This window comes from Anneissia japonica, unplaced genomic scaffold, assembly GCF_011630105.1.
Source record: "Anneissia japonica isolate Jap-2015-1 unplaced genomic scaffold, ASM1163010v1 scaffold860_len134633_cov106, whole genome shotgun sequence".
NCBI lineage: Eukaryota > Metazoa > Echinodermata > Crinoidea > Comatulida > Comatulidae > Anneissia > Anneissia japonica.
This window is the reverse complement of record NW_022688933.1, coordinates 57,633-75,818: the sequence shown is the minus strand read 5'-3', so window position 1 is coordinate 75,818 and position 18,186 is coordinate 57,633. Positions and strand designations below refer to the sequence as shown.

The window sequence follows — 18,186 nt, the reverse complement described above, 5'->3', positions numbered from 1 at the left end:
TGGCCGTGAGAGCGAGTAATTGTCTGTAGATCGTATGCAACGAAGATACAGAATATCAGTTATAAAATCAATTTAGCATTTGATTTTAATACATGACGAGTTATTCTCTGTTCCTTAATTCTAACTGTCAACTAATTAATCATTGCTCGATTCGGAGGCCCTATAAAATAGAGATTTACTACTCTCTGAGCCTAGATTGAAATACATCAGCTGTAAGCTGTAGAATAGCCCCTGGATACCTGGGAATGTGAGTAAACATTGCTGTTGTACGCCAAACGATCATAAAATATATAGAATAGACTAGAAAGAATCGTATTCTTACATTTATTTAGGCCAGCATACACACCAATACACCATGTCATTTTCAATACATATGTGTATTGAAAAAGACCAAAATTACCATCTTTGTTTTTTGAGAACTAATAAAATATATGCATCTTTCTGGCTATAGTATTCTCCCGATCGCCAAGTAACGGTTTTACGTTCGCGAAATTCGTGAAAAAAGTAAAGTAAATCCACAGACGTACAGCTACTGTCTTTTTTCATTATGGTCGGATTTTGGTTTAAAACATTTTATGTTTAATAAATAATAACATTAGATTCATAAATTGTGTATACTTTCTGAAATTTGACCATGATTGGAGCAGTGCTGGCTGAACTGTGTCCGATTTTCTCCTACTACCAAGGTCTTGTTTACTCATTGTGAAGGCCGTTTAGGCAGCATGCAGGCAATTAGCAATCAATCATCCAACCCACCAGTGACCGTTTCTTCTAAGGGGAAGAATTTTGTCATGATGTTCAATAGAACATGAACCCAGTCATTTTTTTAAGAGATAACCACTGTGACGTTTAACCTCAACCTGTGAAAACCCAATGTTTGGTAGGAGTCTGTCTAAGGCGCGATCTACAAATTATCCCCAACGACAGAAACGCGTCCGGGAAAGCGATCGTCTAATTATCGTGCCTCATGAATATTAATAAGCTAGTCGGAATATGTCCTACACGCGTCTAAACGGGTTTGTGCTGTTGAACGCGTTTGCCATTGTTTCTATTGTTTTGGGCGACAAACGCGTCTGTGTCGTTAGACCAGGCCCCGGTTGAAGTACCGTTTTTGTACATTTTAAAATACTGAACAAGTTTTACTTTGAAATGAACCAAGTTCAAAGTTTAAGGGCTGCATAGTCCTAATAGTTAAATTAAGTGGTAAATGACGATAATGGCAGCACATGCATGTAGGCCTAATTGCCGTTTGCTCTGTCGGAAAGACCTATCTTCGTTAAATAGCAGCCTACCTGCTAAGAAGCTGACGACGAACGAAAAAAACATTTATCAACTCCGTATTCGCCAAACATCATTCAATAAACTATAGAGAAAATATAACATCTATTTTCTCTATTATTAAACGTAGGCATCAATATATATTATATACAGCAACTAGGCCTATGCAACTACTGTACAATTAATATTGGGTACCTCGTGTGTGTGGATGTGATCAGTCCAACAGAGTATGCAACATCACGTGACAAATGTCACTGACTGTGTAGCCGGTGTTGATCTATACATGGAGGAAAGAACTTTCCTCCTTGGAAATTCGCTTTGAGCGCCGCTCTGACAGAAGTGGGTGAGTTGAGATGCTAGCAATAGGACGTTCGATGGAGTGCCTGGATGCCAGTTGAAAGTATGGCCTCGTCTGCTTGCCGGGCGGCGACTTCTGTATAGTTTATTTTTTTAAATCTTGCATAAATCTTGTTTTGTATTTTATATATTTTTATTGGTTAGGCCTACTGTTATTTTATGTGTGGAAGCTGTTTAATATTGGCTTATGTTAAATAAAAATAATATTGAGTGTTAAAGGCCTATGTTAATGTCAAAATATAAATAAAACATACAAGTGAATGTACATGTACCGTTGTATTTCATTAATAGGCCTAATTAGGTGCTAATTCTTAACTGACCCAAACAAATATGTAGTGTACAGAAAACAGTATTCAATTCTTATATTCGGACATTTATTTATCCATCGACAAAAAATACAAATATATGCTGTATACACATGCTATACAGGCCGCTTTAAATACATGAGTCTAGGATTCGGGGCCAGATTCTGATAGATAAATATTTTGTTATCGATGCATATTCCCGATGATTTATTTAGGTCCAAAATACAAGTATTGTGTACAGTCGGCCATATGAGCATCGTTTTCACTTTGTTTTGTATCGATATTCTTACTTTGTCATGAACGGAAATAAACTGTTTAAAAAATAGGCATATACCACCAGTTTGCATTACTGCAAATTGCCTAGTAACAGTGAATTCAGTGAGAAACGTTCCCACACAAGTAGGTTCCCACAAGGTCAAGCACATACAGTAGACTTCTCTTTAAACGCCGCCAACTCAGGAATGTAGACGCTCTAGTGTCTGATCTGATTCTTTGAACGCCGCCTTCAGGAATGTAAACGCGCTGCTGCTCCGCAAGAAAGGAATAGCCGACTGCCTTGTTCAGCAATATAAACATGTGCCATGGTTTCGGTGGTAGGAATTGTTCAGCTATATTTTAGCGAAGTGTTACTTTTTTGTACATTCATTTCTTACATGTCATTTTAATTCTGTCATTGATCGTCATAATAAAACGCACCCTATTTATTTTTGGTTGCCCGACGCAGATATTTGGTTGCCCCGGGACGTCGGGCAGGCGATTCTGCGAGCCAAGAAGGCCTACATGAAAACATCAAAATAGTAAACAGTGATATACTAGAACCATTGCTGGATGATGGTTTAACCATTTTTAAAACATAATAATATCTATAATAATACAAACATGTATTAAATTTATATAGCCTACACAGTAAAACAAACAATGCCGTAGCATACGTTGTTCTTTGTGCGATATCACGTGATCGCCACAACAAACTTTTTCAACTGCGGCTGATCCAGGTCAGTGTTTACATGCTGTATTGTGCGGGCTGTGCAGACGAGGCACGTGAGAATTGGAAAGTTGGGCAAAAGGTACTTTTTGATAGGTCAATTCGAACATCGCACAATATAATCTGGGTAGGAAGGTTACTGGCGATTGCTTTCTCTTCTATAAAACCTACAGGTAACGGTAGGGCCTAGCCTACTAAAAATACAAGAAACATTGGGGTTTCCCCAACAAGAAAAATAATTAAATTTAGGCCTTTATTATAAACATTTCTTCGTGAACTGTCACCTAGCGTATAGCATTTTACTACCAGGCTACTAATATTATAAATATAGGCCTAGGCCTACATAGCCTAAGTACGGAAGGGACACTGAACAAGTTTTGAAGTTGTTTAAAATTCCAAATTCCGCTGTGAACGCGTTTAACATTTGCCATTCACGAGCAGTCAGGCATATGAAAAGGGGAGGAGTTAACTTTAAAACGGAATAAACGGCTCGAACGACAAGCTTCCAAACTGCATTTCACAGACGCGTTTGGGAGCTTGTCATATAACAATAGTAAACGTGTTTGACCCGTTTCTGTCGTTGGGGATAATTTGTAGATCACGCCTAATGCAGTTGGTCTAATCGTTAATTCACTAGCAATATTTGATAATTTTCACGATAGTCACCCTTGTGATTTTTTACCTGTAGGTGAAGAGTAGTTTTTCATGTTTAGAATGTCCTAAGGATCATTCCTGGCAAATTCGAGCTCAATTGGGATATTTTGAAAATTTGACCCTGATGACCCCTATGTAACCACTGATGACAGACAGGGGTGTAGGAGGTGTCACTGGGTCTTAATGATCAAATTTGATTAAAATCGGTTCAATCGTTTGCCATTAGTAACATTTTGAACCTTTGACCTATCAACTTTGACATATGGGATGAAGAGTATTTTTTCGTGTTTAGAAAGTCCTAAGGATCATTCCTGGTAAATTTGAGCTCAAATTGGGCTATTTTGAAAATTTAACCCCGATGACCCATATGTGACCCCTGATCCCAGACTTAGGTGTAGGAGGTGTCGCTGGTTCTTAATGACGAAATTTGATTGAATTTGGTCCAAGACTGTGCTAAGTTAATTGTGAGAGAAGTAATCTTTTATACGATTTTTGGTTTTTTGACCCAATGCCCCTTATGTGACCTTTGACTCCAAGTTGTATACAACACATAAAAATGGGATGTGGCACCAGTCCTACTGATCAAGTTTTAATTAAATCGGTCCAGTAATTTGCCACTAGTAGCCTTTTAAAATGTTGCCAGAAAGAAAGAAAGAATCTGCTCAGAAACAGAACCCAGTTCCAGCATGCTGCTGACTGGGTAACAATCTACATAAGAAACTTCGCCCACACCTCACAATAATGAGGGCGCTACATTGGCTTCTAATACAGAGCCATAGATAGAAAGAGTTGCGACATTAAGAATTTAGAAGCCATTTTGTGTCATACGCGATGCGCGTTCTGTGTCTAACGTGATGTGCGTTCCTGTGTATAATATTGTATAATACATTTAGCGGCCCCCTGTATAGTGTAATTTCATTTAATCATTTTAGCAGTCGAATTTCATGTAACTATTTATAGATTTTTTTAATGATTTCACTACTTTATATCCAATTTCATATTATAAAATAATACTGTAATAATTTACTATTTTTAAGCAGTTCTTTAATCCTCGCCGATAGACCGAGAGAGCCCCTCGATGGCAAGCATTCTTTAATTAGGCAATCCTTAAGTAGCTCCTATTATTTTTTCAAATAAATGATATGTGACGACCAGCAAAAATTAATTAAATATGTATATCAAAATGTAATTTAAATCCGTTTAGGGTATATAGATTGTTGCTCTTTAAATTTGAATATGAGCGAGCCCTATACAAATCTTATGTTATTAATTTGATTATTATTATTTATAAATATTAAAATAGTATAGGTCAGTTGGCCGCAATATATAAACTGTGCTTTGCTGTAAATGTTATAAATTGCAAGTGTTAAATGATATACAGTATCTGTGATATATTCAACTTGTGTAATTATCGTACATTTTATTGTATAAAAAGTCTCGCCTCTATTTTAATATTGTATTATGGCTGTACAGTATGTTCCTTTTATAAACACACTGCAAGAGCGTGTCCGCTGTTTTAAAAGCGTCGTTTCCAAAATAAAGTTATAATAATTATATAATAATATGCAATATAAACAGCAAATCATTTTAAAGATATTAATTTATGAGTAGCGCCCTCTATAATATAACTTTCTTGAAAGACATCGTTAATCTCGAGTATTACAGTATTACTAGGCCTATTAATTATGATGAAATTATGAATAAACCTCAAATAACAATTATAATTACAATAATTATTAAAACCTATAAATCATTTGCACAAATTGTAACTAAGCAGTAAGCTGCTACTGTGAAGCCTGGAACCTGGAAAACCAAGCGTAGGCCTGGCGTTCCCGTGTGGGCCTATAATACTGTATACAGGAGCTCAGCCTAGATGGAAGCATTCCAAATGTCGACCACGAAGTCGCCGCTAGCCTAGCCTATAAATAGTATTAAATTACACTGAAAAGAACTAAAGGGTGATATGGTATGGAGATCGCAACTGCCGACTCCATATACAATATAATTACTTGACAACATGTTAAACATACCTCGATAAATGATATACTGTAGTATATAATAATACATGAAAATCCAGTGTGGTAAAAAATTGTAAAGACTGTCACAACGATCTCATGATGTTGTCTCCCACCGATAACCAGTTCGCGCGTGGCGGCATAGTAAATTATTACGCGCAGGCGTAACAACATGTCATGATGTCATGACAAAACCTTTTGCTTCCAAACTCTAGTGAATTATGATAACATTAATTTCTAAGCTCACTTTGTTCTATATTCTTTAGTGTCTCTTAAATTAACTGAAATGCGAAAGCGAAATACGAACTCATCATGGCTTGTGCACACAGTAAACAAACTGTTTCCTAACAAGAGGTGGTGCCCTTAAATTTCCTAACACCAAAACAATGATGAATTTTACTCTATAATATTTCTTGAAAAAAAAAAATCGCACCTCAGCCCTATAACCATGGTGAGGCGGAGGTGCGTGTGAACTTAGGGGGTAAAAGTAGGTATTACTTTTATTTTTTATGCTGTATCACACATATAATTTACATCTCTGTGGTTGCCAAAAATCGCTGATAAAAGATAATGAGAAAATTGTTGGCATTTCATTTTGACTATAATGGTGATGGAATGATGATGGATTTTACTATAATATAAGAGTGCCATTTCCGACCATTTAAAGGATACTATTTTCTCAAATTTTCGCACGCCAGCCCAAAACAAGGTGGAGATGGGGTGGTGTGGACACACGAAATGTCCCCCCCCCCACCCAGAATTCAAAACACATCTGCATCCTTGCTTTGTTGAGTTGAACATGGTAAAAGTTTGGCCCTCATCATCCTTACTCCCTCCCCCACCTCCCTAAAATTTAAACCAAGATCTACCCTGGACTAATACTGTATAATCTTCTGCCTTAATAGCAACCTCAACTATCTGTATTTTGTGGAGCATTGTGATACATTCTCTTCAGTGGTTGAAAGAGGTTTTAACGCAGCATGGTTTAACGCTACTCTATTGGCTGCAGTCATTCAAATCAAAGTGTGCTGCTTTCCTTGGGTCTTCTTGTAGAAGAGACACGTCGATGATGATTATTTATTATGTTACATAATGCGTTCGTCGGCATAATGCCTATGTTTCTTTTAATACTCTTTAAAAGATTATTCAGGTATGCCTATGTGATTAAAGTTGAGGGCCAAGTACCGTGTCTTGTGATACTCCTGATCTTACTTTATCTCCATGTAAGCTAGTGCACGCCTTCTATTACTACACTTTGGATGCGTGCTGTTTGAAACTGCTAAACCAGATGAGTGTTTTGCCAGTACCTTTTGAGTTTAAGGAAGAGTCTTGTCTAATGCTTTAGAGAAACCCATTATTATCATGTAGCTCAGATTACATTTGTCTAATGTTTTAGCCACGTGGTGTACGAAAAACAAACATAATTTTGTGCAGTAACATGAGAAACTCCCAATCCTCACAACTGGCACAAATGTCTGTAATTGCAAATTTCATATATGTAGAGCATAAAGGAATTTAACTTACTTTTCTACCGTCAGGTAATGTTGCGGTAAAAATTTGATTCCACATCCAAATACCAGTTGTCACCCTGTCAGTACCAGAATTCCAAGGAAATCCGCTAGGTCTATTGATCTATTAAATAAGATCAGTAAATTGCATAACAGAACATTAAAATTATCAATAATGATGACAGTGGCTTTCTAAATTGTTTCCCAGGAATTACACGTCATGTCAAGTGTACAGCATTGTTTGTTTTTCCTAAGTTATTTAAGTATTGAAAAAAAATGAAGAACACAAGCGTTTATACAATTTATTCATTTTTCAAATTATTATTTTTGGAACTTTGTGTTGAGTAAAAGAACGATGACGTAAACAAAGCTTAAATTCTTGTCTCTTTATACAAGCACTGCGAACACAGTATCTTCATAGTGGACAAAAATTCCAATGTTGAGGCGCAAAAACTATAGAGGGCGCGGTAAATTTAAAACCCTCTTGTACATTCGTCACTCGCTTTGAATATTCTTGAATATAACATTACTCCTTTGGCATGATTAAATTTTTTTTTTAAAGAAGAAGAAAGAGTAAACCAATATTTATGTTCGCATACTAACATCTTTAGAGAGGTGGTTGACCAATAAATTGAGTAAGTAAGATTTTCCAGAGCGAAATATACCAGCAATCGACAAAACAATCACTGGCAAATCCTTCAACTGGGGTTGCAACAAGGTCTCTTCAAGTGTTTGTTTATGGAGTTCGAGCTTGCCTGTTTTCATCTCAATTATTTGCACTGGCTTCCCATGTGAATGTCCTAAAAAGATATAATAAAAATTATATAAGCAATTTTGTTAAATATTTAAAGGCTAAAGTCAGATTGCTGCAGCAGTGCAGTGTATGTTGTGTAACAAATTGACAATGTTAGGTATTGTGTCACTGTTTTTTCTTTAATGATTACTTTTATTTTCTGGTATTAGACGAAAAAAATCAAATGTGTTTCATATTCACAGTGACTTCCGATTATCAAGTAATTTGTACGTATAAATCTCTGATCATAAAGGCAGGAGTAAGAGATTAACTTGGAGCGTAATTTTGCTTAATTGCGTATAGGTGTGGTCTCTGACTACCAGCTACCGTAAAGAGGCGTTTATAGTTGCAACATCATGATGTTCACATCATTCCGCAACGGTAGGGGCTGAAATGGACCATAGAATCGGGGTAACCGTTTACTCTTCCGAAAGATGCAGTAGGCTCTTTAAAGTGCACACGATACAGGTTTTGTTTTACTGGACCACCGTTTTTAAGTCCCTATCTGAGAAGTACTTGGTTTTTACTAACCGAACCATTGGCGAGAAGCGGTTCAAATCAGCATTGTTGAGGTTGTTGTTACTGGTGCCTGTATGTTACCACTCGACTCCCAATTGTGTTTTAGACAACTGGTCTCATTTCCATCTAGTTTCCAAATGGTCCTAGTGGCTGGAACTGGTCCTCTATTCGCAACTGGTCTATTTCTAACTGGTCTCATTTACAACAGGTCCCATTTCTAGCTGAACCCCAGTCGAAACTGGTCACCACTTGAAATCTGGTATTAGGTGGCAATACCTCTTTGTGGTATTAATGAAAATGGCTTTCATTTACACACCATATTTCTTTACATGTTGGTTTACACGTAAAGAATTACCACTATAGTATAACCCTAATTCTTGATTATTTTTCTGATAAATAGGTGTTTGTTTAAATATTAAGAAGTGCAACTTATGATTGTTTAAAATTCATCCAAAAAACTAACTACATGCCTCAATCAACTTCATGAAATTTCCTTTGCATAGAAAATCAAATTCTTCTTAATAGCATATTGTGCATTCTGAGTACAGAAAGAAAAACAAGCTAAACTGAAGGATCGGTATTAATATCATTGATGTATTGAAATTAAGAGAAAGCCTTGCTGAGATCCACGTGGAACTCGTTTAGGTAACTGGTTTAGGATTAGATATAGAATGTTTTAATTTAGTGCATTGGTAGCCATTGGTAAGGTAACTCTTGAAGAGATTCTATATTTAAATAATTTGGAAACAAGGATATCACAAAGATGTCAATTGCAAGTTTATTTGATTCAAAAATTTAGTTCTAATCTCGGTTAAAAAGTAGAGTGAAAATACTGTAGACTTTACGGAAGCCAGGTTCGTTGTTGAGTAATACATTGTTCTTTTGAGGAATTGGTATGTTTAGTCAGACTTTTAGGTTTTGTGGAAATGTGTTATTTATTGTTTATTTGTTAGTTCTTTAAACTGGGTTACCTCTTCAGTAACATGTTACTATTCACCCAGAGGGGAAAAAGATTTGAAAGATTTGGAAATATTTAAAGGGGTTAAAACTAGGCCTATAGCCCCAGGGTGGTATCAAGAGTGTACTATGCCCAAAGAAGAAAATAATTTTATCACAATGCTGTAACATGTAACTTAAATTAATTTAAAATTTTTAATTAAATATATTATAAAAGTAATTATTCGAATAATTATATTTTTATATTCTGTAAACATTTGATTCATCCAAAATACATCACAAAGCATCTTACCTTCCGCAGAAGTGGCCATGGCTATGATCTAAAAGGAAAAAATATTGTTTTTAGAAAAAAAAATACAATCTTATTTAATATTTAACTAAATTAGTACTTGCAAATTCATTAAGTCATTGCTTGTGTTATTTATTTGTTTAATTTAATTAGAATATAGTACATTCATTGTGCATTCTTTGTTTTCCAGCAATTAGATATTCAATGTCTTTCTTTTAATAAATTAAGTAATAAATAAATTATTTTTTTCAATGATACCAGTTATTATTAATTCTGTAATATATATTATTATACCTTAATACCAAATTTCTGGTAACATTTCATTTGATACGAATAGAAAAATTTACAAACATTATAAATCACATTTTATTTTGTGATAGGTTTTGTCTATTGGTGAAGAAATATAGTAGGCGCCAGATACTTAAATATTGTTTTTAGGGAAAAAAATACAATCTTATTTAATATTTAATCAAAATAGTACTTGAAAATTCATTAAGTCATTGCTTGTATTATTTATTTATTGTTTAAGGCCTAGCCTTTTTCCTGATTTTAGGTTCTATTATCAGGCATAAAAAGGCCTATATAACACTTTCGTATTGACACATTAATTTATAAATATTTTATTTGAACTCTTTTAAAAGTTGTTAAAACAGATTTTTTTTCCCGAGATTTTGACAATTAACAAACATAATATCAAGCATATTCGATCGAGTCGATAAACTTCATCTTAGAAGAAGCGCTCTAAATTAGTGTATAATATCTGTAAATAAGGTACTATCAATTATTATAATTATGCTTATTCCAAAGGCTACAATCACAGTAGTATAACGCAGTCGTCAGATAACGTCTATGATTCGAAACCTACTGGTCTGAATAACTGCAACTACATAGATCGTCAAAATCTCCATCTAACAAAGTGAATATAATTCCATATTTCAACTTAATTGAGGAAAAAAATAAGTATTTTAATTTAGTTATTTACTCCTTGAAAAACGGGTTTGAAGACGTGTCACTTATATTCCTGTGGTTTGACTCAATATAAAGCCAGTAAGAAAAAATAAGCTGATCATCCTCTCCCTAAAAATTATTTCTTTTTTTTTTTTGTAATTATTTTGTCTTTCATTTGTTTGTTCGTACAGGGAGTTGTAAGAGTGTACACATTCCACCTGATCAAAAACTACACTGGAAGATCCGTCATGTGTAAACGATGCCTTGCTCTTCATAGGGGATTTAAAGATGACATGAATCAAGAGGGTGCTTTCATTACAGATTAAAGAAACATAAAGCAACCTCCCTGTCTGTCTACCGACCGATCATTAGATTTTTTTTACGTGACCTAATTTGAACTTTTAAATGTGGAGCTGTCCTATCCATATTCAACACTTTGTGACTTGTAGACCTTAGAGTATATAAATATAAAAGTTTAAGTACGGTATATCTACATAAATTGTTTACTTATAATCAATGTAGAAACTTCAGTAATATCTTTATTGTTTCACAAACATATCATTTCTAAAAGGAATGTACAGTAATTTTGCCTTACTTCATTTATCCTACCTTACCATATACCAAAACCTACCATCAACAAAAAATGACTGTTAAAGTTAAGCCTGGACAAAGTAAATGCATAACGTTCACCACATTTTATCCATGAGTTGTCTAAGAGAAATACGGTAACCTGGACTTTAAATCTAGGCCCAGTGACAAATTTTCCTAGAATTTTTGTGCATTGCCGTCTGTATTAGGCCGATGTTCTTTAAGTGATCATGAATAATTGTTCTATGTTAACTAATCGCGATACTAGAGGGTAAGCGAGTGAAGCGTGCGCATCCTCTAGTTTTAAACTAAAATAACCTTGCTTTCAACAAAAAAAAAAAAAAAAAAAAAAAAAACAACTGATCGATAATCACTTGATAAGTTCCAAGTTTTGGTATCATATAAAGATGTAATCGTATCTAAATCGTTAATTGCATCAACAATCGAGCGAAGTCTTACCTTAAACAGTGTAGTTTTAAAAATATATTGTAAATGAACTTTTAATAGTATAATATAATTTTATACTGACTGAAAATTTAAATGTATTAAAATTCAGGATCTTATATCAATCAGCTGTTGATCAGAACAGGCTGACACAGACTTGAAAATAGCGCATTTGCACACTATGTTCTATAAGGATGATGATTATTATTTGCTATCTTACAGAATAACAATTGCAAGGTGCGAGGTACAAAACTAATCTTATTTAAAAGGGCAGACTATGTTTATCGATCGAGATCATATCATTGAAGGACCATCAATAACATGTTCCCCGAATGAGAACGTGTACTATAGATCGCTCGAGAAAAACGTAAGCTACACGTGGTAATTTAAAAACCGTGTTTGAAGTGAAATAAACCTAAGACCAGAGATGTTGTGTTCATCATGAGTAAAAACCCAAAGAAGGGGAAAACTGTACAGAGTCCGAATTTCGAAGGCAATAAGCCATCTTAAGCTACCCATCGTCACCAATGGGAATAAGAAAGGTATACGCTCCGGTCAGATTAATGCGTACAGAAGAAAAAAATCTATGTGAGGAAAGACAATGGCCAGCTCTCCTTGGCTACTGAGCATACCGGTGCCGAGGTTAGTGCAGTCTCGTATGCTTGATCAACAACGAGGCCACATTCTATACTGCTTTGCAGGCAATTACAAATGTTGAGGAGTATGTTAAAGACTCTCTAGTTCCAATAATAAAAAAAGCCTTTAAACTCGGGAAGCAAACGTAAATTCCTTTATGGAATTCCAAAGTAAAATATAGACGATATTGAAGAAAAAGGTTAACGTTTTAGCCTTAGAATCGGATGAATTTAAGCGTTATACTCAGAGACAACACTTAATCAACTTATATATTCAAGAGAAAATTAATTAATTAAAACGATTTAGCAGAAGAAATAATTTGAGAATAGTAGGAGTAAAACGAAAGAAAACGAGAACTGTGTATCTGTGACTAAAGCCATTTTTAAAACACATTTCGTCATGGCAGATTGTAAAATAGAGCGAGCCCACAGAGTAGGTAGAAAGAAGGGAGATAAGACACAGCATATACTAGTTAAAATGTTAAGCTACGTGGATGAAATTAACATCATGACCAAAAGTAATAAAAGCAGAACAGTTTTTCATTTCGGATGATTTAACAAAGGAAGACCTGGCTGAAGAGCTAAATGGAGGAAGAAACAAGTACAAAAATTTTTTGAAAAGGTGTTATAACGTAGTTGCCACCATATAATGTAATATAATAATTATTTTGTAACTGTTGTAATATTATTATTACTGTTTTCTGTCATCAATACTTCTCGTCTTCTTGTATTGTTAATACAATAGTTTTTCTTCGTATTACTTTGTTACTAATTGATATATAGTAACACAATTACTTTGTTACTAATTGATATATAGTAACACAATATACCACCACTGACTGTAAACAACAAAATATATACTACAGACAAGGAGATTGCGCAATCTCTAAATGATCAGTTTTCATCTGTTTTCACAGAAGAAAATACGGGAAACATACCAGACTTGGGAAACTCACCATACCAAGATATACCAGACTTGGACATAGGTTTATATGGTGTAATTACCCAGCTCAAACAACTCAAATGTAACAAGGCCAGTGGCCCAGATAATATACCCGCGCGATTCTTACAAGAATACGCATCTGAAATTGGTCCAATATTGCATTTTATACTCAAGCATCTGACATCTGGAGTACCACAAGGGTCCGTCTTGGGTCCAACCCTCTTTTTGGTCTATATAAATGGCATAGTAACGAATGTAAATTCCTCCCTCCGCATCCTTTATAGAGAAATTAAAAATATAAATGATCAAGAACAGCTTCAAGATGATCTGAATAGAGTTCTTCAGTGGGCTGACCAATGGCAAATGTGCTTTAATGCAGCCAAGTGTAGATCCATCTCAATCATTCGTAAAACAAAACCGTGGAAACATACATACATAGCTAAGGGTCAATGCATAGAGGAAACCACAAAACACAAGTATCTGGGAGTTACCATCAATAAACACCTTAACTGGAAGGATCATGTCCAAACAATCACTTCAAGCGCACGTAGTACACTTGGAGTACTTAGGAGAAATATATCGTCATGTTCTCCCAAAGTTAAAACCCGTGCCTACCAAGCTCTAGTGAGACCAAAGTTAGAATACTCCTCGGCAGCCTGGAACCCACATACTAAAGCCCAGATAAATGCACTTGAGGCTGTGCAACGGCAAGCGGCGAGATTTGTTTATAACAACTACAGTCGAACATCAAGTGTTACCCAGATGCTGGAGCAGCTTAAGTGGGATTCTTTAGCTACCAGGAGACATTTAAATCAATGCTCAATGTTTTATAAGATTCACAACAAACTTGTGAATATTCCATTCCCATCTTGCGTTATTCCAGCTGTTCGTCAAAGTAGAACATCAAACATCCTGGCCTATCAGAACATACAAACAAGAGTCGACAACTATAGATATTCCTTCTTTGTGCGCACAATATCTACGTGGAACAGGTTACCAATACAAGTAGTTACAGCACCAACACTTACCCAATTTCAAACTTTGGCATTGCCAGTACTGAGAGAGTTGCTTCTTACAGCATCCCACAAACAGTTTTAGCGATCGAAATATTTTCCAATTTTACTTGCACTCTTAAATCACTTGTAAATTAACTTATACTGACTGGTTTTGCGAGCACCAAACAGCACACTCCAGAGCACGAAACCTCCTAGGACAAGCAAGATGCTTTTTAAGGAGTATTTAACTCAAGACTCAAGACACACTCTTTGTCACCAACACCAGTAGAAAGATAAGTCTTCAATTTAATTTAGCCAACACAAATATAATTTAACTTCAAATTCTTAGTTTATTTCAGTTACTATGGCTAACGACAGGTACGCTTTCTGCAATATAAAGGCTTTTTCAATGAATGGAATGACCTGTACGAAACACGAACTCCTGTAGACCATATCAGTACTGTTACGATTTTAATCCTGCTTGCTGGTCGGCCGTTCCGAGGCAAAACAACGCAACTGACATTTTTGTCGATTTTGAAATATTATAATTTGGGAGCATATTAACCACTTCTGATTTACCTGTGAAAATTTCAGATCTCATTAATGAGACATTGCGGGATTAGCACAACCTATCTTTAAGCACAAACCTAAAAATCCAGTGAATTTCCGTGGTTAAACAACATAACTGCAAGATTACGGTGCAAAACAACATATCTACGATGTAGATACGTTGTTTAATTTTGCCACGAAATGAACGAGCTAGATAATACATGGGATTTAAAAATTGTTTTAAGCTGATAGAGTTTTGCAAGGCAAATTCAATTGGTTAATGAATAAGCAATAACAGCGATCGACGTATGAACAAGCTAGATAATACATGGGATTTGAAAATTGTTTTAAGCTTGGTTATCCATGGTATTTTGATATGAATGTTCAATAACAGCGAAATATGAACAATCTAGTGTCATGAATTCCTACTTCACGTATTTCCGAGCGGTATAGAAATGACTAGGAATCCCTCTTTGACATATAAAATATAAAACACAGCTCACAATGTTGTAAAACAACTCACAAATAAACTTTTATTCTGTATAAATTCCAACAAGAATCCGGTCTCAAAATAACACAACATTCATATTAACATGTGTTTCAAAAAAAGCTCCAGAAAGATAAAACTGTCAGCTTATAATATACCCTAGCTGTACAACTCCAGAGCATTCAAGAGTATTCTATATTGCCTAAGTTCCCCACTGGTTACCTTTCATCATAATTAACCAATTAGGCTCATTTTCCTCTATAGTACCCAAGATACCAAAAGATTTCAAATATTACACTTGGATTCTAAATGGTGTCATGTGTTCCTATAATTACCAATAAGGTTTACACTTTTTGTTTGGTGAATTAAATGTTATTCTAGAATGTTCGATATAATAAACATGTTACAATAAGGAAAGGAATGGTAATTTATTACACTAGATAATGCATGTGATTGTCCAAAACGTGATAAAATCCAAAAATATGTCACACTTATAACACAATACCGAACCTGATTGTTCCTGAAGCAACGTATCCTCGGATGTCCTAATCTTTGCAATAAACAGACGGTTGTAATTAAAATTTTATATATAAACACAATGTCTATAGATATACAATCCTGAACAATTTCGAAAGGGTACGCTTATTTACTGCAAGTTGCAAACATGCAAATTTTAACTCTATTGTTTTTCAAAAAGCCAAGTAACGGCCGTGGTGGTTGACTGCACTGTGAACTGTGCAATGGAAGGTTCCGACCGTCTGGCGGCGCTGTAGTTATTGCTCTTTTAGTACGAGAGCAGTCAATGACGCGCACTTCTCTATAATTTGTAACACCTAATAGAGTAATACACTCCGACTGCAAGCGGCGCGAAAACGTCATGTCAATAATATCAAACCCATTTCTGTCGCATATATTGAGTGGTAAAACAAAGCAACTTTGTTTTTGGAACGAACATTTTATTACCAATACTTATAATTTTATTTAAAATGTTTTTCAAAGTCAACCTAAATTATGCTACATTATGCTACGTTTTGGTGAAATTATGCGTAGCATAATGCTAAATGCTACAGGGGTCTAAATTATACTACAAAGCATAATTATGCTACATGTGGCCACGTTGACCAGCTGTTTAAGGAAATTAAAATGTCCAAGAAAATGTTTTTGATCACGTGACTAAATGTCGCTTGCTAATTAGTCGGTTTATCTGTCAATCAAATCTCGTCGAGATGATAATTATTTTATATAAATTGGTTTTTAATTTTATTTACAGAGTAAAATAATAAATATATAATTTAAGTCTATTTTATATAAGTGATTTTATATTCTTATAAAATATTTAAAAAATGTATACAGATTTGTATATATATTTAGATTTAGATGGAAAAGTAAGTTGTTGTTTGCCTAGTGAACATATTTGTATCGAGTAAACTGTGCAGTTATACCTTTTTGCCATGTTGTTTGCTATAAATAAACGAAGTAGTGCCTTTTGCCATGGTTATTTGCTGAATAAATGTTGTAGTTGTGCCTCTTCGCCATAGTAAATTGCTAAATAATCGTTTTAGTTGTCTCTCTTTGCCACTGTTATTTGTAGTTAAAATGTGAATTGTTATTCTGTCATGGTTAATTATTTTTATTACACGGCAGTTACTATTTTCCCATAGATTTATTTCCATAATATTAAAATATTTGCCATTCAAAGTAAGACACGATTATAATTATAGCATAAATTAAACTAGACTTATCATGTTTGCCAAACATTAAATAGACATATGCTACTGTCAAGAATCGTGCTGTCTTTGTTGTGGGTTGTTTGTTTTTGTGGTCTTGAAATTGTTGACGGGGGATTATACTGCGGTTGATATGCACCTTTCTTGCACAAAAAGTGTGGATGTGGTCGGTCATCATGACATTTCCAGCACTTGTGGGAATATTTACATTATTGTGGTCTTGTACACCCTTGTGATGTACAGTGATAGAGTTGGCAATATCCGATGGGTGTTTGTGTTTCTATGTCCATGTTAAATCAGAAAAGAGATTTGGAGCGAAATATTTTCCGAAAATATGCAATAGTAGTCAATATGCTATTATTGCATTACTTGTTTGTACACAGTTTTGGGCACTATTCGTCAGAGGTCTCAGTGCTATGCCTATTACTGTATTATTTAAATATACAATTTTAATAGATAAGATTAATTTAACATGGACATAGTATTAGTAGTAAACAAAAGTTTAGGACACTAATCATCAGAGCTACATGTCCATACGAGCCTAACCACGTTTCACTGTGGAATCGATAACTGATTTTTGCGTCATGAGGATCAAACAGGTTAAAAACGGTTGGGCAAAATTTAAGTGTAATAATGTACCGAATATAACTCAGTACGTTTGAAAACACATGATCTGGATATCGTGGGTTCGGAACTCCAGTCCCAACCGAGAACAATGCGAAGTGTTCTCAAAACGTATTGCAGTATTCGGTACATTATTACACGTCAAGTTGGGCAAAATTTACACCAGCCCCTCTCAAACTAGGGGTTTTTTTTTCAGCATACGAGTTACAAGAGAATGCCGATTTGCTAACTCGGCAAAAACTCGTAGGACGAGTCGGAAAGCTCGGAGAGGACTCTTACCTACTCGTAGAAGCTCTAAACTCGTGGCGCTAATTTTGAACATGTTCAAAATTATCGCCACGAGTAGATAACTCGTAGTAAACTCGAAGAACTCGTAGGTAGCTCGTAGAGTACTCGGGGTACTCCTACCTAGCTCGTACATTACTCTGGATACTCATCGGCGGTTTTGTCATCTACGAGTTTGATGCGAGCACCCCGAAACGAGTACGAGTAAGTACAAGCGCACCGAGTTGGCTCGTACCTAACTCGTACCTAATTCGGTACAAACTTGTTACGCTCTTAATAATCTCGTAGTTAACTCGGTACT

At 35.1% G+C, this 18,186-nt stretch overlaps 1 protein-coding gene across 1 annotated transcript in view; it reads right to left on the bottom strand.

Moving 5' to 3' along the window:
- Positions 1–9,682, bottom strand: part of LOC117124278 (atlastin-2-like) — a 28,805-nt gene extending 19,123 nt beyond the window's left edge. The window contains exons 1-3 of the mRNA XM_033270453.1: positions 9,664–9,682; positions 7,706–7,902; positions 7,119–7,226 (exon numbers count right to left, since the gene is read on the bottom strand). Of these exons, the coding sequence (XP_033126344.1) occupies positions 7,119–7,226; positions 7,706–7,902; positions 9,664–9,682 (324 nt within the window). The remainder of the gene's footprint in view (positions 1–7,118; positions 7,227–7,705; positions 7,903–9,663) is intronic.
- Between the last annotated feature and the right edge of the window lie 8,504 nt (positions 9,683–18,186).